The sequence below is a fragment of the Dreissena polymorpha genome, chromosome 12 (genome assembly GCF_020536995.1).
Source record: "Dreissena polymorpha isolate Duluth1 chromosome 12, UMN_Dpol_1.0, whole genome shotgun sequence".
Lineage (NCBI taxonomy): Eukaryota > Metazoa > Mollusca > Bivalvia > Myida > Dreissenidae > Dreissena > Dreissena polymorpha.
The window spans coordinates 15,839,302-15,867,280 of record NC_068366.1 but is presented as its reverse complement, the minus strand read 5'-3'; the positions used below and the strand labels follow the sequence as shown (position 1 = coordinate 15,867,280).

The window sequence follows — 27,979 nt, the reverse complement described above, 5'->3', positions numbered from 1 at the left end:
CCATTGACGTCAGGAACAGTCTTCGGTTGATGAAACTGACGCCGTATGACGCCCAACATTTAAACTCATTTTATCCTTTAAAAAAAACTTCCAATAAAGTCAGGAATTATCGAAACTTCAACGCTTTTTTGTCGTAAACGTTAATGTAAGGCATTTAACGAAATGGGGAACGCCATGGCGAGCAGACTGCATCAGCAGACGTATCATACTGGGATGGACAAGGAGTAAGAGAACACTTGTATTTGGACGTGCTCTGTGAAAAAAGTGGTTAAATGCATGTGCGTAAAGTGTCGTCCCAGATTAGCCTGTGCAGTCTGCACAGGCTAATCAGGGACGACACTTTCCGGCTTTTCTTGATTTTTGCTAAGAAGAGACTTTCTTAAAACGAAAAATATCATATAAGCGGAAAGTGTCGTCCCTGATTAGCCTGTGCGGCAATCTAGGACTACGCTTTACGCATATGCATTAAACATCTTTTTCACAGAGCACGGCCCATTTGTTTTCATTTCGTGTTCGATCGGTATAATAATATTAATTATGTCACTTAAAACAAACTGCAGCAAGTTGTTTGTGAAATGTACAGGTAGATACGCCATGTTTGTTCTTGTCTCTAATAGAGTTGATGTCTGTGTCAAAGCTGAATGTTTTTTCAGGTCCCTTAAGAAGATAATGCAAGCAATCAATTTTTGCAAAGATTCAATACCGTGTGATACAAAGAAGTACCACGTGGTATTATACCATCAACCATCAATTAAATAATTGACAGAAACGACTTCATCAACTTGTTTTATAATAGGTTTTGATTGGTTGATTTATATATGCCCGTTAAATTCGTTCACAGATGAAGTGAAATCTAAACCAAGGGTTCACCAACTGGCGTGACCTTCACTTAAGGTCTAACTTAACAAAACTGTCTCTTTTTGCAGCTGTAATGTATGCATATTTATTTAACTGTATAAGAATATGCAACAGAGGACATGATGTAAACGGACATTAAGTGCATGTCTTCAGAGAGTTAGCTAATTGTAAAACGTGACATTCGAGTTGCTTCAGCAACAGATAATTCTTATTCTAACCACGAAGGCGTTAAGTCAAGGCAAGTGGGAAGTTGCCAAATAGTTAGACATTTGACAAGACATTACTATAAACACAAATACAAATGAGCCTCGCTCTGTGAAAAGGGGGTTAAATGCATGTACGTTAAGTGTCGTCCTTGATTAGCCTGTGCAGTCCGCACCGGCTAATCAGAAACATCACTTTCCGCCTAAACTGGATTTTTGATAAGAAGAGACTTTTTTTAAACGAAAGTAGAACAAAAGCGGAAAGTGTCGTTGAAAATACGCTGCTCAGTTTAAAACTTGAATTAAATAGTGAAACCAAATATTGTTTTCATTTTGAATCTTCCAACTAGTTTTATCATGATAGTTTGGATACATTTAAAGCTGTTGAAAATAATTACGCAACCCGCCAACCAAAGTCACTATCAACATTCAAAATTATGATTGTTCATTTAACAGGAAACGGACTTTTTACTTGCAAATGTATTTAGTACTTCAGTTTAACTCCATTACACTAGAGCGATCAACCATGGACATTGTTACATTCGACTAAAAAGCTATAAATATAACACGTATCTTAACGCATTACCTCCCCTGACCACATCGTAACTGCGCTTTAATTTTTCAGAGCTCACTTGAGTAAGCTACTAGAGATGGCAGAGGGAAGTTCAGGACGAGAAGACGAGGAAATTGATGTCGGATTTGGGCGACCCCGAACTAGGGGCCAGGATCTTATAAGGGACCCATATCACAACAAGGTACGTTTATATATTACAAATTTTGAGTTTTCATGTGTTTCGTAGTGAAATTTTCAGTGCAGTTATTATAAACATATATGTAGTTTATATACGAAATATAGTGTATTGTATGATAAAATTATGTTATAGTAATTTTCACGTCATTCTTAAAGTCTGTACAAAAACAGCTGTTTGAAGTTAACAACTGCATAAACGGACTGGCAATACGCATTATACTTAATAATAAATTAATAATATAATGAATTACTTTGCCGGTGCATGTACCGGTGAGATGTATTCAGTACTTGAACAGTGACTATACAATAGTAAGTGTTCTAGATTCTGTACAGAGAACTTAACACGTCCCGTATTCCACCACAACCGGATAATCCTACCACTGACCGGCCTTCATTTACAGCTTAGATTGTGTGTTATAAATGTTTGTTTGAGTAAACATGTTACCCTTTAAAACTTATAACAGGTGTATACGTATGATAATAGATGTAATATTTCAACTTTGACGTATTCGACAAACGTTAAAGCCCTACACAAGGAGCCGCTTGGAAAATAAATAATCAATATTTTGACAAACGGTTAACAAATCAAGTTGTATGCAAATGAGCATCGCTGTGTGTAAAGGGGGTTAAATGCATGTGCATGAAGTGTCGCCCTAGATTAGCCTGTGCAGTCCGCACGGGATAATAAGTGACGACACTTACCCTCTTAACTAGTTTTTAACTAGGAAGAGGCTATCTTGAAACGAAAATATCATAAAATCGGAAAGTATCGTCCCTGATTAGACTGTGCGGACTGCGCAGGCAAATCTGGGACGACACTTAACGCACATGCATTACCCCCACCCCCTTTTCACAGAGCGAGGAGTATTTGTTTTTGTGCATGTGCGTAATGCGTGTGCGTAAAGTGTCGTCCCAGATAAGACTGTGCAATTCGCACAGGCTAATCAGGGACGACACTTTCCGCTTTTATGACATTTTCCGTTTAAATGAAGTATCTTCTTAGAAAAAATCAAATGTAGGTCGAAAGTGTCGTCCCTGATGAGCCTGTGCGGACTGCACAGGTTTATCTGGGACGACTCTTTACGCACATGCATTATGCCAAGTTTCCTCAAAACACGACTCAAATGATACGAGCCTCGCGTGTAAAATGTGGCTTAATGCGTGTACCTGAAGTGGCGTCCATAATAAGCCTGTGCAGTCCTTACTGTCAAATCAGTGACGAAACATCCCGCATATAATTATGGTATTTTTGTTTAAAGAAAGATCCTTGTTAGCGAAAATCAACTTAATGCGGGAAGCGTCGTTCCTGTTAAGCCTGTGCAGACTGCACAGAGAAACGAGACAATCGAGGAGTGAATGAAAACGTTTGCTTTTGTATGTAGAAAACAGCGGCAAAACAGTAACCACATACGATGATAGTCCAGAATAATTAATGTTTGGCTCATAAACCGAATGTAACGGTGTTCGAGCTTTGATATTTATTCCTTTTATGCCTCCCCCCACCCCCCACCATCACCTACAGAAGCCGGAGGGCATGAAGGATTAGTCCGTCTTTTCTTCCGTTCGAACGAGGCTGACCGAACTGACTCGTTTCGTATAAAATCGATAATGCTTCCTTATTTGCTATTTAAATGGATGATGTCTATAAACACAATCAATGCGCCAACATCAACATTCCTCATTTTGCGAATCTCATGTTGACATAAGTTTGCAGTCGTTCTAAAAGTACGCTTGTAAACTGAATGAAATAGGGTCTTCCACGTTTACAACAGTTACACCACATTTCACATGAAAACTTCATTACCTAGTTTGTATGCCCCCGGTAGGGTGGCATATAGCAGTTGAACTGTCCGTCAGTCAGTATGTCAGTCCGTCGGTCTGTCCGAAAAAACTTTAACATAACTGTTTAAATATTGAAGATTCACCTTGATAGTTGGCATGCATGTGAATCTCATGGAGCTGCAGGTGGTAAAATTTCAAGGCTTAAATCATCCTTCAAGGTCTAGGGTCGAAAAAACAAAGTCAAGGGAAGTAATAAGCTTTAAATGGACATAGATATCTGACCTGCCCACGTATATATTTTTGTTAAATAAATCAAAGCGGCGCAGCAGGCGGCATTGTATTTCTGACAAACATATTATGGAAAAGATCAAGGTCTAGGTCATCCTTCAAGGTCTAAGGTCAAAACTACAAATCAAAGGGAAGTAATAAGCTTTAAAGGGAGATTATTATTCAATATTGAACATAGCAACTTGATGTTTAGCATGCATGTGTATCTCATGGAGTTGCACATTGAGTGGTGAATCTACAGTCACGGTAGTGGCTTTTAATTATTTGCTAGTAAAATTAGACAGTGGCTTTTAATTATTTGCTATTTAAAATAGAGATTTGTTAGAGACAATTATTTTCAAGGGAAGTAATTTATATAATTATAAATATCATATTACATATTTACTTACCAAGAATTTAACTTCTTTTCACAGTTTCTGTACATAATTATTATTTGAATTATTTATAACTCAACAAAATGATTTTTCAAAGTTTTTTGTAAATGATATAATTATAACATCTTTGATGATCATTACATACTGTGTGCTCGGGCAATAGTTTATTTAACGAAGTCCCGAGGGTAAACAACTCCATAAGTCAGTTACATACCTGTGGACTTATGTCCATGGGCACATGATCAACTCTGGCTATGATCTCTTTTAAACCAAATGCCTTGGTTGTCAGTGATGTCTTACAGTGTCATAATTGACGGTGAGACCCCCCCCCCACCCCCTGGTTGGATTGGACAAAATTTAAGTGAATTAATAACCTTTAAAGGGAGATGATTTTTATACCTGCCAAATAATAAATAGAATGTTATTTCAATGCGGCGCAGAAGGGGGTATTGTGTTTCTGACAAACACATCTCTTGTTTAGAAGTTAAGATAATACAATAAAGGGGCCTTTTCACAGATTTTGGCATGTATTGAAGTTTGTCATTAAATTCTTTATATTGATAAATGTAAACATTGGATATAAAAAGCTCCATTAAAAAAAAATCAAGAATACAATTTAAAAAAGAAAAAGAAAAAAAGTAATCCTCAACAGTGCTCGAACCACTGACCCCTGGAGTCTTGGAGAAAATGTCTACCATTTAGACAACTCGACCATCCCTACAAAGGTTGATGTATTGTTTAATTTTTTATACGTAATCATCGTAGTTTCACAAAATAAAATGACTACAACAGAACTCTCAAATTATTAAATCGTTTTGCGTTGCGACGCTTTATGATTTTCAATAATTTTTAATATTAAAGTTTTACATTAGTAACAGTTGTACTGAGAAATATAAATAGCCATACATTTAGTCATTCCTGTTTTTGATGTTATTAATATTTCAAAGAGAAGCGTCATTGAATCTTAGCCATAAAGTATTATATCTATTTAATGGTGTACAGTCTTATACTTGTTATACTACGCTACCATATTTTTGTAAATTGAAAACAAACTGTTCAGATACAGGACGCTCATGTCTAAGAATTGTACAGTTCGTATATATATATATATATATATATATATATATATATATATATATATATATATATATATATATATATATATATATATATTTGAAGTCGTTATTTGCATGTCCGTGCGAATTTGCGAACGCTATGGTTTAATAAAATTGTTGAAAATTTGGAACGAGATTTGCGTTAGTCAAACGTCAAGTTTTAATCACGGAACGCAACAATATAATGACTACAACGGAACTCTCAAATTAATCAATCGTTTCGCGTTGCGAAGAAGAGGGGGTATATTGCTTTGCTCATGTCGGTCGGTCGGTCGGTCGGTATGTCGGTCCGTCCACCAGGTGGTTGTCGGATGATAACTCAAGAACGCATACGCCTAGGATCATGAAACTTCATAGGTAGATTGATCATGACTCGTAGATGACATCTATTGATTTTGAGGTCACTAGGTCAAAGGTCAAGGTCACGGTGACCCGAAATAGTAAAATGGTTTCCGGATGATTACTCAAGAACGCATACGCCTAAGATCATGAAACTTTATGGGTAGATTGATCATGACTTGCAGATGACCCCTATTGATTTTGAGGTCACTAGGTCAAAGGTCAAGGTCACGGTGACCCGAAATAGTAAAATGGTTTCCGGATGATAACTCAAGAATGCATACGCCTAGGATCATGAAACTTCATGTGTATATTGATCATGACTCGCAGATGACCCCTATTGATTTTGAGGTCACTAGGTCAAAGGTCAAGGTCACGGTGACCCGAAATAGTAAAATGGTTTCCGGATGATAACCCAAGAATGCATACGCCTAGGATCATGAATCTTCATGGGTAGATTGATCATGACTCGCAGATGACCCCTATTGATTTTGAGGTCACTAGGTCAAAGGTCAAGGTCAAGGTGACCCGAAATAGTAAAATAGTTTTCGGATGATAACTCAAGAACGCATATGCCTAGGATCATGAAACTTCATAGGTAGATTGATCATGACTCGCAGATGACCCCTATTGATTTTGACGTCACAAGGTCAAATGTCAAGGTCACGGTGACCCGAAATAGTAAAATGATTTTTGGATGATAACTCAAGAACGCTTTTGCCTAGGATCATGACACTTCATAGGTACATTTAAGGTGACTCGCAGATGACCCCTATTTATTTTCAGGTCACTAGGTCAAAGGTCAAGGTCACAGTGACAAAAAACGTATTCACACAATGGCTGCCACTACAATGGACAGCCCATATTTTATTCTGTTTCCACACTGTCCAGTTAAGAGACTTACAAATTGAATTTTTGACACATGTTCATTCATAATGATGTATAAGCCTTTGTTTTTGTGCCAGTAAATACTATGTTTATGGAAATGACAAGAGAATTTAACATTTAAAAAACCAATGTAATATGATATGGAAACAGGACAGTTGTGATTTGCTGGGTCAATTCTATTTAGCTTGACCATCCAAGATGTTGATAGCTTTGACAAACTGGTGGTCTGAAATATTGAGAAAATGTCACGATTCACTGACAATAAATCAAACATGTAATTCTTGCTACGCATCTTGCATTTAATTTTGTCAATTCAAATTATACATAAAAAATATAATTAATTTTTAATCTGCTTGTTAATTGAAAAACAGCAACACAGTTTGTATGTATAAAACAATGTTAATACATAAATAGGATCATGCATATTAAAATATCAACTTAGATTTAGTTTCCTTTACTGTACAGGATTTGTAAAGTTAGGTTAATATTTGTGTATTGAACAAAAATAACAACAGTGTAAAGAAAAGTTAATTTGGGGATGTTCTATCCAAACCCTGAGAGTTCAGATTTCCTCAAATGCCAAGTAAAGATTGTAAATTTCAACCCACTCCTCTGGTTAGTTTTCAGTGCGCACATATAATTAACTTTTGAGCTTAATGTCTCATTTGTACATGCATAACTGTATTAACTCCAAACCAACTAGTACAAGTGGTAGGCCAGTATTACATGGACTGGTGTTCACTGTTTACACCATTTCACAACCCCATCTGATACTGGTCAGTATCTTGGCAAGTGGCCAAAGTTGGGAGTGGAATTAATGGTCTATTACATAACTGACTTCTGTGTGTGGTAAGCACATGATAGTGGTCATGTGGTAAAGTTGCACTTGTATACATTTGCCCAATACACAACACTAGCCTTGGCTATTTTTAATCAGATTGCATTGCTATCTATGGTGGTCATTGACTAGGGGAGTTAACTGCTATAAATAACATGTTTCATTACCATTAATTAATAAATAAAACATTACAAATTGTGTGCATGTTTCACATATTGTCAAATAAGTCAAAATGTGTGAAAGGAATCCAAAAAATCAAAGACTCAATCATATAATGGATATAATTGATAAGTATAGCTCCTGATTGGTTTTTGCACTATTAATTGGATACATTTCACAGGTCATTGACATAAGTGTCATAAATTGTAGACAGAATGTATAGAGAATTTCATCTTAGTATTAATAAGTAAATGATTCCATGATACTTATTGGATTTTATTTCAAGGTCACATTGACAAAAAACATATTTACACAATGGCTGTCACTACAACGGAGAGCCCATATGGGGGGCATGCATGTTTTACAAACAGCCCTTGTCAGATTTTTAAATCGTCAAAGATGCATAATTGTAATGTATATTTTAGAGAATGGTAAATGTTCAGTATTACTCTTTCCTCACAAATATTATAACTAAAACGAAAATTTGCGAATCTGAAACTTTTTTTATTTTTTTCACTTTACCATAACGTGAAAAGGCCTCTATAAAGCCACAACTGTGGACTGTCGTTTACACCTTTTTTACTTTTCCAATGGTTTCTCGAAAAGTTCACGAATGTCATTATCAGAATTAGCATCAATATTAAGTCTTGTTTATATACGAAACGACATCACCATATGATAACCAACAAATTGAGTAACATCATCACCATCGTTCATCATTATAATTTTGTCATGAACATCATCAATATCATCATCATCATCGCCATCATCGTCATCAGCACCAGTGGCTTAAATGGAAACTTATTCGTTATCAAAGTCGTTGTTGTTCATACTCGTAGCCAAATATATAATCTCATTCATAGATTTTGATACACGGTTTACAATCAGTCGTGTTTAATGACTGTCGTTCGATGTTCGTTTTCAGCTACTTTATATTCTTTTCACATGTTTAATGCGCTTAACATGTGTTAAGAAAAGCTAAACACCAGAAAAGATGTAAAGAATACAAAGTGTGAACAAGTTTCTTTTGAAAGCTACAGAATGACAGATTCTTATCTCATGTTTATACATGTTATAGACGTTGTTACTTAGGTCAAAATGAAAATGCCATAGGTTGCCACGTATTACGATTCCTCGTTTAAAAAAGAATATGAACTCTTCAGATTTTCAATTAAGGATACTGTTTCAGTTTTTGTTAATTAACAGATTTTCAGCTTATATTTTTGAATGTTATAAACATTATCGCAAACTTAATAGTAAACTGTTGATAACTAATTGTGTGAATGTGATCTAATTTAGCGAAAACGATCGAAAACCCAACATGAAATACCCCCCCCCCCCCCCTCATAAAAAAAGAACACAACAACAACAAACAAAAAACAATAACAAACAAACAACAAAACGGTCAGCACAAAATATATGGTATAAAATCAATTTATAGTCAAGCTCTGAATGATTGCCAAAATGGTCGTTCTAATTGGGTATCTAATATAAAAAAAATTGTTAGACATCTACGGTTTGTCATACCTGTTTAATAATCCAAGCTCTGTTGATGTTAAAATATATATACCACATTTTAAAAATGTTGTTATTGATACCTATAAACAAGAATGGTTTAGATCTGTTGAAAATAGCTCTGTTGTAGATATGTACCGTGTATTTAAGCCTATGTTTGTTTACGAAAATTATTCAGATTTACTACCTAAATCACTAAGACACTTCGTCACAAAGCTTCGAACTTCGAGTCTGCCACTTAGAATTCACACTGGAAGATATGCTGGTCAAAATATACCTCGAAACGAACGTTATTGCCTTAGTTGTAACATATTAAATGTCGAAGATGAGTTTCATTTTGTTTGTAAATGCCCTTTGTACATTGATATTAGAAGAAATTACCTTAAGAAATGTTACTATGTTAGGCCTTCTGTTTATAAATTCCACCAATTGTTGAATACAACGAATAAATTTGAACTTATTTAATTAGTAAAATTTGTAAAAGATGCTATGATTTTAAGAAATAATATTTCTAATGTTGTTACCTAACTTCAAAAGTTATCCTCCATATTTAAAAGAAGTATTTTACCTTGAATTTTTGTAACCGTATACGATGCTGCTTATGTTTATATTTTACTATGTTTATTTCTGTGACATATTTGATTGTGAAATTTATAGTGTTTAGACGATGTACACTGTGCAAGTCTGAATAAATATGTCTTGTCTTGGTATTATGGTTAATTGGATACAAACAACTTTATATCGAACGTTTATTAAATTAACCAACACTCTGACTATTATCTGAGCAAAACGCTAAGATTCAATCGACGTTATATACATTAGATATTGAAACAAGCGAACTACGGCACAAGAAAAATCGATAATTAGTCGTGAATAATTTGTAAATATGTGTACTTAATGAAATGGCTCTTTGTTAGCGATTTAGATTGAAACATTGGACAATATATGAATCCTTTTTCAAGTGCGCATTCAGTTGGTGAAATAGTGTCCCATATTATGTTGTGTGATAGATGGTAGGGAGATTGTTTTCCTTCCATTTGTTGTGCCATAAAGTGTAAATAGCAATTACGTCAGGGGCAATATTGTGAATGCAATATGTTTGCAGTTCGCTATTTATTGGTTAAGTAGCAAGGAAGCTTTACATTGTATTTCGGGGTGTATTTCATTCGGCACTCCACCTACTGCGTCAATATTTACGTTCATTTTTACTTTTCTGACCCGTCATTCTTGGCATGTATGTAAGTGTTTTTTTTGTATCCATATTCATTTAATTATTTGACCAAATAAAGACGTTTCCTGGAAGGCTTCTTGGAGCAAATATCCTTATATTAATATTTTAACGTTTAACGTAGAAGAGATAATCAACATTTTCAAAAACAAAATCGGGAAAATATTTCTGTTTCGTTCAAGAAAAAAGTTGTTGATGATGTTTGTCCTGCAAGATTACCAAAAATGAAACGAAACATAAAATACTGTTCTATCAATAGAAGTTATAGGTGTATATATACGCAGAAACATCTCACATTAAATATGAAACTCCTTTAACTATTTACCAGATTCCCCGTGATACTATCATTAGTTCAATTACCCATAAATAAAGTAATGAGGCAAAAATAACGTAAAGCGAGAAATGCAAATGATTCATTCATTCCATATTAGATGAAAATATACGATACAGGGTTAACCAGTTCAATTTTTGTACATAATTATGTACATTATTCGTGTAATGCGAAGAGCTTATTGACTTTATTATCACCTTTGATCTTGAAACTGAGCTAAATACCACCGACATATTCAATCACTGGATTGTTTGGCCACACTCTAGGAAAACGGGGTTTAATGTATGTGCGTTGAGTGTCGTCCCAGATAAACCCGTTCCTTCCGCATTGGCTGATCAGGGATGAAACTTTCCACTTTTATTGAATTTTTCTTTTAAAGGAATTCTCTTTTAAAGGCAAATGTTGTGCCTGATTAGCCTGTGCGGACTGCTTAGGCTAATCTGAGACGACACTCGACGCACATGCATTACATCGACCTTTTCACAGATTTTGGCATGTATTTAAGTTTGTCATTAAATGCTTTATATTGATAATGTAAACATTAAATCTAAAAGCTCCAGTAAAAAAAACATGTATAAAATTAAAAAATAAAAATAAATAACCATTAACAGGGCTCGAACCACTGACCCCTGGGGTAAAAGTCTAATGTTTAGACCACTCGGCAATCCGTTCTCATTAAATGAGAGGTGGAATTTATACTTTATATAAGCAACCCTCGTAGAACCACAACATATAACGACAACAACAGAACTCTTCAAATTATGCAATCGTTTCGCGTTGCAACGCTTTATAATTTTCAGGTTTCTAAATCGTCAAAAGATGCATAGCATGGATATTATAATGCATGGTAAATGTTCAGTATTACTGTTTCCTCGCAAATATCATAACTACAACGAAGATTTGCGAATCTGAAACATTGTTTGTTTAATTTTGTAAATTTACCAAAACGTGATAAGGCCCCTTTAAGCCCATTTATTTCCAGAGCGCGAGTTGATATCTAAAGTTCTCATGCGCCTCTCCGGTACTGTTTTTCATGGTTAGGATTACTATCTCAATAATCCTTCAGGTCTAGAAGGAATTTTAGTGTGTGACTGTTCTTATTCATTTCGATTGTGTGCATTTTTGTTCATAATTTTACGTTTTATTTACTGTTTGTAGTAAAACAAGTAAATTGATTATAATAAAACACTTGAATCCACTTAAATTTGTAGCAATCATGTTGTTTGTTATTTGATTGGAATTTGATCTCGAAGCTCGTATTTTATCAGACACATCTCTGCCCGGTGTTTCGTGAATATCCGGCCATATTCGAGAAATATCGCGACTAGCTCTACGATGAATCACTTAATTGAAACCAAATGTCAATGACTCGTGCAATCAAGGATACGTAATGATAAGTGTCCTTAAAAGCGTAGATTAAATCTCGATTAAAGTATTTTTAAAACTGATTATGTTATTAGTTCAGACGACCTGACGTGCATTTTTTCCGCTCGTTGATATAAAACGAATATTTTATAACGCAAATAAATACGCCTATCCCGTTGTTGCCCGGATAGAGTACCATGGCGTGAGGTTACTAGTTTTAATCGGCGTTCATTGAGCATATTTAGCTCTGAAAATCGTGAGTCATTATGAAGTTTCATCTTATGCTATTAATAACAAGAATTTACTTTATGTTTTACTTTCTTTATCTTTGGAACATGTGTGTATTCTACATAATTAATTAATGCATTATAACACATGTAAGGCGTACGTTTGTTTAATATATAAATTACCGCTGCGTCGTATGTAACCGAATGAAACTTTAAGTACATGTTCATAGAATTATGTAGCATCACATCGTTCATGTATAACTTCTTAATAATTTGACCATTAGTTTCGTTTGCCTGTTTAGATATAATTCACTTGTAAATTCCAATACGGAATAAAAAATAACCCCAAGTAATACATTTATTTTGTTACACGCATATTATATGAAATGGACTTACTTGTAAACCACACTTAACGAGTGTTCTAAAATTGTATCATTGGTGTTTAAGAATCTATGAATGGGAAAAGGGGGCTTAATACATGTGAGTAAAGTGTCGTCCCAGATTAGCCTGTGCCGACCTCATAGTGTAGTCGTTTCCGCGGTAATAAGTTCTGCACTTTCTTTTTGTCTTGTAAGAACAAGAACACATACTTGTTATCATAAGCGGACCATGGCAGGAGTCTTGTTTAAATATGGGCCGTGCTCTGTGAAAAGGGGGTTTCATGCATGAGCGTAAAGTGTCGTCCCAGATAAGCCTGTGCAGCCCGCACGGGCTAATCAGGTGTCACGTAATGATATATAGGATCTGGCACGAGTTGTCATATCATACCATATTTTATAAAACGAGTTCAAGAACTTTGTTAGTAAACGAGCCTTTGGCGAGCTTACTAACGAATTTCCTGGACGAGTTTAATAAAATATAGTATGATATAACAACGAGTGTCAGATCTATTTTATCACATGCTTTTAAATGAGCAAATTAAATAAATATTTACGCAAACATAATGATGAATCCAGAATGTTATTTACATTTCGTGACGTCATTTGACGTTGCAACGTCATTTCAGCAAAATACCAAAATGCGATTGGTCAATAAACGAAAACTAAGCCAATGAACACGCTTAAAATGTTTTATTCTATATCCAATAAATTCATCTTACCTTAATGACATCAAATCCAATATTTATAACAACTAAGTTGATAACTTTGATTCGATGTTTATAACAAAAGCGTTGAAACGATATGCACTTCCACTTCTATTGTTCCACGTCTCTATCGAAACTTATTTTAAACCACACTATCTTATTATTGTATTCCAATCGAAATTTATATTGATGCATGATAAACACACACTCTGAAAAACGTTCTGCATTCGTTCGTTTAAAACAAATAGTTTACTGTTAAAAAACACCACGTCCGACTGTCCTTAAATTCCAGAGAGTTTAAATAAAACTATTGTATTTCGTCACAGAAATGTCGTCACACGATGTACTACGTAATATATTGCGTAATATGGGGGGTTTCCTATTTTCGGTGCGCGTTATGTGACGTCATTAAATAGATCGAAGAAAGTAGTCCGGCTAGTATGGTAATACGGGATTGGAAACAGCAAGAGGCGTAATACGGGATTTTTTATTTCAACGATTGATACAACCTGTATTTTGTTAAAAGCATTATACAGGTATATAATAAAAAAAAAATGTAATGGTTGTATTACATGGGAAAGAGGGAATAGCATGTGATAAAAGAAGTTACGTTAAGTAGGACAGTATCAAATAACCAAATGTAAAAGTAAGCAGAACAGTATCCATTGGAAATGTATACATCAGAACAAGACCTTAATCAACAAACCGTCAAGGTTGCATAAATAAGCATCTCATTTATTGATAACATGTTTAAACCATCTGTTAAAGCCAATGAAACATTCAGTCATTAACAGCAAGTGACGACACTTTACTTTTAATAATATATATAAATGACTGGGAAATCGATATAGGTTGTGTAGATAAGTGTTGACTTCCAACTTGAAGATAAGATTTTTTATGTAATAAGATATTATACATATGGTGTTGATCCCAAAGTATTATATTTAGTAGAAACGTAGGTTTTTGTCTTTTTGAATATAACAGAGAACAATGTTGTATGTACAAAAATGAGTCAAGCCCGAGTTAAAGTAGCATTTACATCAGATTCATTTTAATTGTGAATCCCATATATTAATTATTTGTTTTCAATATTTTACTTTCTCAAAAGTTACTGAATGTATCTTATTAATTAGAATATTTTGAGGACTTTTCTATTAGCAGAATAAAATATCAATAAATACCTCATCGGAATTGTGTATAAATTGTCATCCCATCGGACACTGGGACGATACTTTCCGCATAAACTAGATTTTTACTTAGAAGAGACTTTCTTGAAACAAAAAATATCATAACATCGGAAAGTGTCGTCCCTGATTAGCCAGTGTGGACTGCAAAGGTTAATCAGGGACAACACATTACGCATTAAACCCCATTTTCACAGAGCACGGCCCATATACATTACATTTTCATTCAATTTATCATTGTAATGACAAGAACTATTCGAATTTGACAACATGTTTCATGAAAGTGAAATCTGGGATTGGGATTTCATACGTTTGACGACGAGAATCGAAATAAGTAAAGGCTTATTTCACACTAGGTAGTTGAAACTGTCACTAACAATAGAAAACCCATTCGACTCTGATTGATTTCAAGTAATTAAAGAGGGAAAGTGATTCACGCAATAAAGAAGTCCTGCGTTGAGGTTAATCAGACTTTGTCCCTTTTTAAAAAATGGATTTGTTTCAAGAACGACATAGGTGAAGTTAAGTGAATTTATAAGATTGTGTTCCATTGTTTTCTAGGGCATTGTTTCGCGTAAAAACAACGACAACTTCTGTGTTTAAGTGAATTAATCAGATTGTGTCCATTTGTTTTGTTTTTCGTGGGATTTGTTTTTCTCTGAAAGAACGACAACTCTTGGGTCTGATTGTGTCCATTTGTTTTGCTGGGCATATGTTTACGATGAAAGAGTCTTCTCAACTCATGAGTCTTTATAAATAAATAAGACTGTGTCACTTTGTTTTATATGGGCGGAGGTTGTTTTGCGGTGATAGAACGACAACTCATGGTAAGAAACAAAATCAGATTGCGTCCCTTTGTTTTCCAGGGGATGTGTTTTACGCTAAAAGAACGACAACTCCTGGGTCTCCAGGGGCTTCTTCCCCCGGCGATCCTGACGCCGGAGCAGGAAGTGTATTTCGTCATGCAGAACTTCTACCGCTGGGACAATGACCTTGACCGATACATCTACATGATGTCACTACAGGTGGGTCGTCAGTCTATTTTTGTTTCGATTGCATCGAAAGCTTATTGAAACGCCCTCCGTTTCAGGTGTAGAACCAATACGTGTTGTATTCGGGAGATCTCCCAACTGTGGGGATTGAACCCGTCATGTCCCGGTTATGGTTTTCCATAATCTGTACTCAACATCAAGGCTTATTACAAGAAATTTCAAATTGCAGATGATTTAACATGACTAAAGTTACACATGCCCATGTTCATAACCGATGTATTCTAGTAACGGATGATGATCAAACGTGTCATGTTCGATTGTCGTAGCGAAAAGCGCACGCATCTCTCTCGCCTCTTGACCCTTCGCTCATGCACACTTGCAACTTCGTAACATGACCGTAGCAAGAATGGCATCTTAATTATTCACGCTTGAACACGCGTTACTTCATGTATTACCCTTTACAGGACCGTAGCGAGAAGCTTTTCTACCGGACTATCATGCAAAACGTGGAGCTCATGATGCCCATCATTTACACCCCGACAGTGGGGCAGGCCTGCCTCAAATACGGCCTCACCCTCAGGAAACCAAGGTCAGGAGGACCCCAAATCTACGTTACAATTTAATTGCGTCAAGCTCTAGAAACAACGGCATTTAATGCACGTGCGTAAAGTGTCATCCCAAATTAGGGGCGACACTCTCCGATTTTATTGTGTGTTCGTATAAAGGAAGTATTTACTTAGCGCAAATGCAGTTAGATGCGGAAAGTGTCGTCAATTTTACGCACATTCATGAATCCCCGAGAGTCATTGCAAGTACACGATCTAAGGCCGATCTTCAGAAGTCCCTTTCAGACAATCTGTTTAGCTGGCAAATCAAAATATGGCTTTATTGATTTTCATAATGAAACAGATATTAAAATCAACTGGGATTCCAAAGTGTAATTATTTAAAATTCCAAAACAAATAGTTCCGATACATCTTCATGCTTTGCTTAATAAACATTAATGTGTTGTTCTGATTGCTTTAAAATTAAATCAGAAATGTTAGCCTTCGCAGTTAAATAGCCATACAACAGAAATACACAGGACGTAGTTCAGTAGATTGCCAACATGTTGCTAATTAGAGAAGATCTTGCGATACATTGTATAAACCTTTAGCGGCTTATTTGCTTGCTTTTCTCTCTTCATGTATTGATTTACTTTCTATTAGTCCGGTTTCCATTCCAGAACAAATTCTTTAAATCAATTATATGGACTTCTTAATTCCGTATTATCTGACGTCAATAACTATATTGTAGCTCGTACATTATAAGGATTTTAAGTTTCTAACGCATGATCTTAACAATTGTGCATGCTATATTTCTGTCCGCAAATAATATAATACTTTTCATGTCGCACTACAGGTTTGAAGAAGACAGCTTTGTCATATGTACATGTACATATCTCCTTGCTAGTTTTTCAGATCAAATATATTCGTATTGTCTATTCTATATAATGCTAACATAAAAGTAATTATCTATCGCGAGGCTCAACACATCAACTTTCATGAAATTATGCAAGTAGAGAGTTTTCAAAAGCGCTCAATTATGAACGATTATGTAAATTTTTTATGTACACATATCTCAAATGTAATTATTGAAATATCGATATTTTGTTCTTTATTTCAGAGGCCTTTACATCACTATACACGACCTAGGTCACGTCTATGACATCATCTGTAACTGGCCATCGGATGACGTCAAGGTACTGCTGAGCCTCGTTCTGGGAAAACAGGGCTTAATGCATGCACATAAAGTGTCATCTAAGATAAGCATGTGCAGTCCGCACTGTAAAACTGTTCACCTAGTTTGAGATGTACTAAATATAGAGCGTATTTTTTGTATTTATGTTCGATAATGTGTTACTTCATCACAGGTAATGGATACACTTGTCTTAAATGGGCGTTATTTAAAATCGAATTCATTGATGACATATTCAAAAACTTTCGATTTGGGTATCAATTAATAAATATCCCAGCTAAGTATGTGATATAGAGGTCAAATCACTGACAGCGCCAATACTTTACTAGTTAGGATGACGTTATTTTATAGCTTTGCTCACAGCATAAAATATTACATAAAATGTCAATTACTATAATCTTATAATCTTTAATCTGTATTATGGGATAGTAGTAATAGTAGTAGTAGTAGTAGTAGTAGTAGTAGTAGTAGTTGTAGTAGTAGTAGTTGTAGTAGTAGCAGTAGTAGTAGCTAGTAGTAGTAGCTAGTAGTAGTAGTAGTAGTAGTAGTAGTAGTAGTAGTAGTAGTAGTAGTAGTTGTAGCAGTAGTAGTAGTAGTATAGGTAGAGGCATTAGAGGTATTAGTATTCTTATAAGAAGTAGTAGTGGATGTGATGGTGGTGGTGGTGGCGGCGGCGGTGGTGGGAGGAGGAGGAGGCGGAGTAGATGTAGTAGAGGTATTAGTAGTAGTTGTAGTTATTCAAGTAGTAGAAGTAGCAGCAGTAGAGTAGTTTATGTAGGAGCAGAAAAAGCTGCAGCAACAACATCATCAATCGTCGCTATTCGATGTATCGATAGTTGTGTTATGTCGCCGTGGTGTAATGGATATAGGTGTCCACCTAGCGACCGGGAGGTCACGGGTTCGATCCCAGCTGAGGGGCGTTCTAAAGTACTGGTTCTTGGCCCAAGAAACGGACTCGCGAGCGTTACAAATAAGTCGTAAACACTTCTAATGCAATCGAGCTAAAATAAGCAATTTTAACTCAAAGAGACTCAAATATCTGTTGGATATCCATATGTTCAAAGGCGATCGTTGTGACGGACGGGGAGCGGATCCTTGGTCTGGGAGACCTAGGGGCCTTCGGAATGGGGATCCCCGTGGGGAAGCTGGCGCTCTACACCGCCCTGGCGGGGATGCCGCCCCACCTATGTCTTCCCATACTTATAGACGTGGGGACAGATAACGAGGTGAGACTTTGAGTGAAACTCCTCGCGCAGTAAATTTTCCAATAGCATGTCACTTTTCCAATAGCAGTAACCTTTTCAATTGCGGTAACTTTCCCAATAGCAGTACCTTTCCCAAAAGCAGTAATTTGCGCAATAGCAGTTACTTTCCCAATATCGGTACCTTTCCAAATAGCAGTAACGTTTTTTTCAATAGCGGTATTTTTACTAAACTTTCCCAATAGCAGTAACTTTCCCAATAGCAGTAACTTTTCCACTGGCAATAACTTTCCCAATAGAGATAACTTTCCAAATAGCAGTCAATTTCTCAATAGAAGTAACTTTCCCAATAACAGTGACTTATCTAATAGTGGTAACTTTCCCAATAGCAGCAACTTTCCCAATAGCAGTTACCTTCCCAATAGCACTATTTTTCCAGTAGCAGTCACTTTCCAGATATCTGCAACTTTCCCAATAGCAGTAACCTTCCCAATTGCAGTAACTTTCTCAATAGTAGTAACCTTTTCAATGAAGTAACTTTCCCAATGGTAGTTACTTTTACGGCGATATTTAAATGGTTCGGCAATTCTTCATACAGGTGCCCAAGAGCAATAATTGATATGATATATTTTGGACCGTATTCTTGGAACTTAGTAATTGTTTTAACTTAAAATTTCAATACCAATAAGCAAACTATTATATATTGACAAAAAGGAGCAACAATTTTGAATTCAACTAATGTAGTATGTCCTATGACTATTTCTATCCCCATTTTAACTTTGTTAAAACGTGCCGATAGATAGCACACGCAATTTTTTTTCTGCGAATAGACTTTGCTACTACTACTAAATGCTAATTTACGTGGGGCATTTTGATCAAGAACATTGTATCGGCCCGTACACTTTAAACAATCTGATTTTATCTATAATTTATTTTAATTAATGTCTAAATGGAATTTAGCAAAGGTTGGTAGTAAAAGATGTGCACAGTAAAATTATTCATGCATGCTAATCGGAGAGCATGTTCCATGGTTTGAATTCAGATTGTGGAAATTTGGAATCTGTGTAGTTAAAATATAACGCCAAGATTCGTATAACAAGTTACAAACAAAAGAACCAATGCAATCCTATATAAAAATTGATTTTTCATTTCACATATTTTCTTATGTACTGTGATGATTATTAACGCCGCTCTTGTAATGGCGCATTTTAGTTGTGAAATCAATGCATGCCTAAATCAGTACATAGCCGGTAAGCTTCTCTCTGACAAAACGGGGTTAAATGCATGTGCGTTAATTACTTTTCGCGTTAACTGGTTTTCCGCGTAGATGAGACTTTTTTGAACGAAACATTATCATAAAAGCGAAAAATGTCGTCCCTGGTTAGCTTGTGTGGACTGCACAGGCTAAATTAGGACGACACTTTACGCCCATGCATTAAGCCCAGTTTTCCCAGAGCAAGGTTCATTTGCTTGTTCTTCCTCCCCCACCCCCACAGGGCCTTCTGAAGGACCCGCTGTACATTGGATTGAAGCAAAAGCGGGTGCGGGGACCCAAGTATGACGCCTTGATTGACGAGTTTATGAACGCCGTCGTTAAAAGGTCTGCCTTGTACCTTAATTATGTCATAAGTGTTCCTCTATATATTAATAGCATATTTCACGCGACAAGCACCTGTTTACAAAAGGCATGCACATAAAACATAAATATAAAGATTGTACGTGTATGCAATATCAGAACAAACATAGTTCAATACGATTTTTAAAAGTTCTCCTTAATCATCGGGTTCATATATTATTGAAACTTAAATAGATATAAACGATTAACATCAATATTAATATAAGCATGTTCCATCCCATTGGTAAACAAGGTAATATAACATATGAAACATTCGAACGTTTTGAAGAAGAACAAATGGACAAGTGATAATTCAAATCGAAAGATTAAATAGTTCAGTTCAAAACGTGTCCTTTAGATGAGCAATGTCATGCAAAAATGGGCCTTATGCGGCCAGCGTAGCTCCAGACTAGCCTGCGTTATCGAGCCGTCTGGTAATGCGCTGCCCTGTCCGTTATAAATTCGTACAAGGTATCGTGGCCTCATTATGCATTCGCGCAGACAGGTCAGGAGCTACCCTGTCCGCATATGTTATAAGACCCATTTTCGCACGCCTCGGATTCAGATGTAAAAAAACCCTCGCAGGTACGGCGGAAACTGCCTCGTGCAATTTGAGGATTTCGGCAACCACAACGCATTCCGTCTGCTAGAGCATTACCGGAACTCCTACTGCACATTTAACGACGACATTCAAGGTAGCAAAACGTGCTTTTGAAAGGCTGTACCCGCATACTTGTATAACCACTCAGTTCTCATAAATCAAGCGTTCGCAATATTAAGATATACTTTTATTATATACGTCTGGTAACCTGACCGTTTGTAAATGTGTCTGCTGCTACCGCGCATCGATAGAGTTGTAGTTTAGAGTCTGGAGTTGTAGTTTAAAGTTTAGAGTGGTCGTTTACAGTTAAGAGTTGTAGTTTGAAGTTTAGAGTTGTAGTTTAGAGTTTAGAATTGTAGCTTAGAGTTTAGAGTTGTAGTTTAGAGTTGTAGCTTAGAGTTTAGAGTTGTAGTTTAGAGTTGTAGTTTAGAGTTTAGAATTGTAGTTTAAAGTTTAGTGTTGTAGTTTAAAGTTTAGAGTTGTAGCTTAGAGTTTAGAGTTGTAGTTTAGAGTTGAGAATTGTAAAGTTTAGAGTTGTGGTTTAAAGTTTAGAATTGTAGCTTAGAGTTAAGAGTTGTAGTTTAGAGTTTAGAGTTGTAGTTTAAAGTTTAGAGTTGTGGTTTAAAGTTTAGAGTTGTAGTTTAGAGTTAAGAATTGTAGTTAAGAGTTTAGAGTTGTAGTTTAAAGTTTAGAATTGTAGTTTAGAGTTTAGAGTTGTAGTTTAAAGTTTAGAGTTGTAGTTTGTATTCTGAACTCAGGGAATTACCATAAATACACACGGCTTTTTATTGTTACTTAAATAACCATGACCATATTTCTTTTGTCAGTATGCGAATATTCATGTAACACAGTGTAATGACAGAAAAAGTTGTTTGTATAAAGCGGTTAGCTATGTGCTGAAAACGGTCTTTTATTGAAAAAGCTAAGTCATTAAAGTAATATTATATATGTTATTTTCTTTTTTAAGTAAATGCCGCGCTCTGGATAAGGGGTTTAATGTACGTACGTAGTAAAGTGTCGTCCCAGATTAACCTGTGCCGTCTGCACAGGCTAATTAGGGACGACAATTACCGCTTTTATGTATTTTTCGTTTAAAGGAAGTCTCTTCTTGGCCAACCCAGTTTTAGGCGAAAAGTGTCGTCCCTGATAAGCCTGTGCAGACTGCACAGACATAATTTGAACGACACTTTACGCACATGCATTAAGCCCCGTGTTTCCAGAGAGACTATCAATTATTGATACAACGCAATGTTCGGCAAACATTCTGCAGCTTATGTACAACTTAAGTTGACGTCCTATTTGACGTTACGTTTCCGTTACCAGGCACAGCATCAGTGGCAGTGGCCGGGATCCTCGCCAGTCTGAACATCACCGGAAAAAGGCTCCAGGACAACGTGTTTGTGTTCCAGGGAGCAGGGGAGGTACACGGAGATTTGTTTTCGGTGTCCGGTTGTTCGTGTTTGGTATAATTAATAAGGCCAGATAATTTCCGCTTTGCGTTTGTGTGTGTTATTAAATGCTTTAAGTCCCTCGGCGTCTTCATGTCATCATTTTTAGTGGAATTAAATCAGATTTTGTGTAGGTGTATATTGTTATTTATAAAAGGTGGGATACAAATTGTTGAGTGTCTATGTTTCGGCGTATCCTCATTGATGTTTCGTTTAATGAATGAATGAATGAAAAAAAGTGTATTCAAGGGAGATAATACATATATTTTGGTCCTACGGGAACACATCATATGTTTATACTGGATATAGTTATTAAAATAGTGACATTGAATGCAGTTTTTATCCGATACACACATTGCATATGAATGATACATCTCCTCTATCATCCCAGGCCTCTATCGGAATAGCGAAGCTGTTGATTATGGCCCTTCAAGAAGAAGGGGCCACAACTCAGGAGGCGTACAGCAAGATCTGGATGGTCGACTCTAAAGGTCTTATCGTCAAGGTCAGATAACCGCTTGTCATTTCTTTTTTAACGTTACTTTGAACGCGGCCAAGTATAATTATCCGGCGGGGATATAGGATTTATTGAAGTATGTCACTTGATCTCCCCAGTATTGAAGCACGAGTTAGATCAAATGAGTCTAATGTTGTAGTTTTTACATCATTGTATATATCGAGCATTCGCCAATCAGGAAACGGAACTTTCCGAATAAGGACTTTGATTAAAACTTAATTTGGCAACGACACGCACATGTACGCTGTATTAAGATATTTAGAGATGGAAAGCATAAAAGCTTTAACGGCTCGAAAACCGCCCCGCCCACTCTACATCCGCATAATTATGGTTATCAATAACTTCGAGATATAGATAACAAGAACTCTTAACCAATTTAGTTACAAATCAACTAGTTCAGTGAATTCAGCACGATTTGTGGTGTTTTAATTTCAATGCAAAGTATTATCTGTGGAAATAGCTGTGATTTCTTATAAATCCCTACAGGACAGGCCGTCGGGCGGGTTGACAGACGAGAAGCTTCCATTCGCTCAGTCGCACAGTCCCGTGGATAATCTGGAAGACGTCGTAAAACTGATCAAACCGACTGCCATCATTGGTAAGTGAGTCTGCGAGGTGGTGAGAATACAGCAGTCTGCACACCGGCTATATTCCAGTCATCTATGTAGTTGACTCGGAATTAGTCCGCCAAGACAGTAAATGACCCGAAAAGTAGTACCCCACTTTTTTAGTTTTCACAGGAAGCAGTCCCTAACATATATAGTTGGATCGAAAGTAGTCCCCATCGGCTGGGCAGTTGGCCCACACACGTGTCTCCCCACCTATAGCGTTTGTCCTTTAAGAAGTCACCACTTCTGTAGTTGGCCGGAAATGTAGTCTCAAGCCTCTATAGTTGGCCAGAATAGTCCGTCACCTCTTTACCTGGTATTTAAAGTAGTCTACTACCTCTAATGTTTGCCGGGAAAGTAGTGTTTCTGGCTCGGGAAGTATTTCCCAACCTCTGTAAATGGCCTGGAAAGTATTTCCCCACTTTTGTAGTCGGTCCGAAAGTATTCCCACATCTCTGTAGTTTAAACAGAAAGTAGTCCCAATTACCTCTGCAGTTGGCCAAGAAAGTTTTCTCACCACTTCAATTGTTGGCCAAGAAAGTAGACAATGGTAAGTAGTTGCCATCCTCTGTAGTTTGCGCGGAAAGTAGCCACCAACTATTGCTTCTAACACGACAGGTAGTTCCAACCTCTTTAAATATGCCGTAAGTTTTCCTCAACTTCTTTAGTTGGCCCGAAAGGTAGCCCCCCCCCCCCTCCCCGTCTCTGTTGTTGGCCCAGAAACTAATCCCTCGCGTTGGTAGTTGGCCCTGAAGCAGTTCCCGCCGCCTTGGACGATGTCTAAGAAAGTTGTCTCCGCAACTCTGTAGTTTGCTCTAAAAAGTCGCCACCCCCCCCCCCCCCCACCCACCACTTCTGCTGTTGGCCCAGCATGATCTCCTAACCCACGCCTAACAGTGATCATAATATTCAAATATTCTATCTGTCAATGTTCCATATTTGATTACGCCATTTGCACTCGAGTTCAGCATTCAAAATGATGTTTTACCCAATTTAAAAATCATTCTTTGTTGTATCTAACCCCACGATCGTTTAGCCACGAATCTTGTTATTGAAAGCTGTAAACAACAACACAGCTTGGAGACTTCGAATTACTTTGTTGATTGCTTTTAGTGCACACAATAATTTGAAGACGTAATATAATAAAAAGACCCTAAAGTCAATTTTAAAATTAAAACATTCAGTTTGCATGTAGGAAATTTGGAAATGTGTGTGTTTGTTCGGTATTCGAAGCTATCAAAAGTTAGCAAGACCTTTAAACATTAGTTGATATATCACAATGTTATGTAGCCGCACTTGAGTGACGATGAATCATGACTGAGGGATTAACGACAAATGAATACTTTTACAGGCACAAGGCATATAATTTTAGAAATGATTATATACATAAAATGTTTTATCGTATTCTGAACGGAGACATCAATTACTAAACCCTGTGTAGACTCATCTCGTCAAACCACGTATCAGAATACCAAATATTTGAAATGAAATGATGTACTTGAATCATCATCCATATGCACATTTTCTATTAATAGGTGCCGCAGCGCAACCAGGCGCTTTTACCGAAGCTATTCTCCGAAGTATGGCGGAGTTTAACGAACGTCCGATTATTTTCGCTCTCAGCAACCCGACGAGCAAGGCCGAGTGCACCGCCGAACAGGCATATAAGGCGACAGACGTAAGTCGAACTCTTGAAAACAACCACGTGGTTTTGATGTTTGAAATTAAGCACCAACGTCAAACAGGAAAATTATTTTATACCAAAAATTTTGTATCCAGTTAGATAGTGAACATAGGAATGAAGTATGTGTAAAGAAGGCAGTGGTCTTTTGAAAGCTATGAAGTTATACAATTCCATTAGCAATTTGAAAATTAATGGTTGATATTCCTTTTTACATTTCAAAATCAAATACCTATCAGGATGTGCTGCGTAAAAATATTTTACAGCTATTAATTTAATTGATACGTATCATTAAAACAATATTTATTGGTCTCAATACGAGGAAAATCATTTCACCGTTTTCTTCGTCAATGCCTTTTACGAAAATTTCATTTAAAAATGGACACCTGATTTACCCAATGAAATTTATTTATTTATGTTCTGTCCCAAATTAACCAGGGCCGGTGCGTGTTTGCAAGCGGAAGTCCCTTCAATGCGGTCACCCTTGGCAACCAAACATTCCATCCTGGCCAGGGCAACAACGCGTACGTGTTTCCGGCAGTTGGGCTCGCCACTGTGGCGTGTGACATCAGAACTATACCGGAGTCTGTGTTCTTAGAATCGGCAAAGGTTTGGCACATTTCCGGTCATTGATGTCGTTGCTCTTACCAAAGGAAGCGTTGACAATTTAGACGCCCTAAACATGCTTAGCCCCCAATGTTTTTTGCATTGACGCTCCAAGGCGTTGATCCCAAATGTTTTATTAATTGCGGAATATGTGTATGTTTTTCGTGTCGTAAATCGATGCCTATATACATCCCGTTATTAATAACAACGAACTCGTTATTTATTAGTCAAGAAGTTCGTCGATCTCGAATTTGGGGCGCCTTTATGCATGTTCATAACGGAGAAAAACTCCATAAATATATATTTTTTTAATATGGTTTTGAACGTTCTACAAGTACTTTTATACTAATGTCAAAACTGCTTTTTTATATTGAACATTCTTCCCAATACAGCCTGAAGTACAATAAATAAACGTTAAAAAATGTGGGTGGGTGGGTGGATGGGCGTGTTGGTGGGTGAGTGGTTTTGGGGTCGGTGGGTGTGTAGGTGGTCGGGTTTGGGGTGAGTTTTTCTTGGGTGGGTTTTTGAGTGAGTGAGTGAGTAAAGTATATAAATAATATATGAATGAATAAATTAATTAATTAACAGATAAATTAATCAATAAATAAATACATTTATAACGTTTCAAGTGATGATTTTAAGAAGTAATCACACCTTTATGCATGACCTATCTATTCACCCACACCACTAATGTTCGCATTATTCTTTCATCGCGTCTTTCTTTCCATGCCCAGGCGCTTTCCAAGATGGTGTCCAGGGAGCACCTAGCGGAAGGGCGCGTGTACCCGCCACTAGCGGATATCCGGGAGGTCTCCACAAACATCGCCATTCACCTGGCGGAGTTCGCGTACCGGAACCGCCTGGCGTTCCACTTCCCGGAACCGGCCGACAAGGGAAAGTTCATCCGGTCACACCAGTACAACATCGATTACGAGACTTACGTGCCGGCGCTGTATAACTGGCCCGGTCACAACGTTGTATAGTAATAAAATGGGCACTTAGATCTTAAATTTCGTGCTTTTTTGTTAGTGTTTTTGTTTGTTTTAATAATGGTCGTGTGTTTTGCATCGTCCACCATATTTAATGTGAAATAATACTGTATCGGTGTTTTAATGTGAACCTCCGTTATTAGAATTGTTTGTGTTATGTTTTATATCGAAACTATGACCCAAAATTGATATTAATTTTTCACAACGTCGGCATTGTTTTTTAAGTAAAACTAATTACACGATCTAAACTATTTTTTTTGTTATTTAGCAAGTTTTGCATTCCAATATTCTGTATGTTTAAAAATGCATTTAAGTATATAAATGCAATTATTGGTACTTTTTACATATACATAATACATTTATATTGATTATTTTCATTTTCCACATTTATATGTCTACAAAATAAATCAGTTTAACTTATAAAAGCTCGATGTATGTTTTGTTATATGCTATTGGTACTACTAGTTCACGTGCTGGGACTTAATGACAATAGGATCTATATACTATTTATGCAACCATTATTTTTCATGTCGTTGCAATGCATCTAAACATATAAGTATCGGTTACTAAAACACTTTTTGCTAACCTAAAATTGAATTACTTGTGTTTAACCCAAACATTATTTTGTTATTGTCTAATCATATTAAGGTATATGGTCACATGAGCTCTTTTGCCTTATCAAAATCGGTCTTTGCCATTATTGCTCGGATTTTTAATAACGCAGATGTCTCAACGTGTATTGTGATTAAATTGACAAACTACGCTTTTAAGCGGTCATATCAAGAGTTATATAAACACAATTATATTGTGTTTTAATAACTATTACTCATTTGCAAATGCGACAGTATGTTGCTTATAATAATAATAATAATAATAATAATAATAATAATAATAATAAAAAGTAATAATACTAATTACAATGGTAATAAATAATTTGAACTAGATCCATCTCTGCGGTGTAATTAATTACACTCAAATGTTGCACATTTTATCGCACCTGCTAATTAAACGCAGGCATAAACGGGTATATGGAACTTTGAAATGGGAAGATGCCACGAGACATATGAAAATATGAGTTGTTTTCTGAGAAAACTGGGCATAATGCATGTGCGTAAAGTGTCGTCCCAGATTAGCCTGTGCAGTCCGAAATTCCTTTAAGCAAACAGCGCAGATCCAGGTGAGACGCCGCATAATGCGGCGTCTCGTCAGGGTCTACGCTGTTTGCAAAGGGCTTTTTTCTAGACGCTAGGCATAAATGGGTTAAGGAAGATAACAACTCGTATGAAGTCATTCTTTATTCCTTCCAATCTACGATGCACAATCTGACATTCGATTTAGTTGAATGTATAATAACCGTAAACGTTACCTCCAAATATGTTCGTATTTTCAAGTTTTAAGATATTAAAAACACTGTAAGTCCGCATTGCTTTGTATGTAAGTAACTTTAACAATAA

General features: G+C 36.4%; 2 protein-coding genes across 22 annotated transcripts in view; one reads left to right on the top strand and one right to left on the bottom strand.

Moving 5' to 3' along the window:
- Positions 1–27,979, bottom strand: part of LOC127852175 (uncharacterized) — a 133,917-nt gene that overhangs the window by 84,547 nt on the left and 21,391 nt on the right. The gene's annotated exons all lie outside the window — the stretch shown is intronic.
- Positions 2–26,954, top strand: LOC127852184 (NADP-dependent malic enzyme-like). The gene is made up of 14 exons (XM_052386059.1): positions 2–224; positions 1,687–1,816; positions 15,396–15,554; positions 15,986–16,110; positions 17,187–17,262; positions 18,323–18,484; positions 19,957–20,060; positions 20,661–20,770; positions 22,000–22,097; positions 22,516–22,629; positions 23,128–23,239; positions 24,785–24,927; positions 25,369–25,539; positions 26,271–26,954. The coding sequence occupies exons 1-14, from the start codon at positions 163–165 to the stop codon at positions 26,517–26,519; spliced, it is 1,815 nt and encodes a 604-aa protein (XP_052242019.1). The 5' UTR covers positions 2–162; the 3' UTR covers positions 26,520–26,954.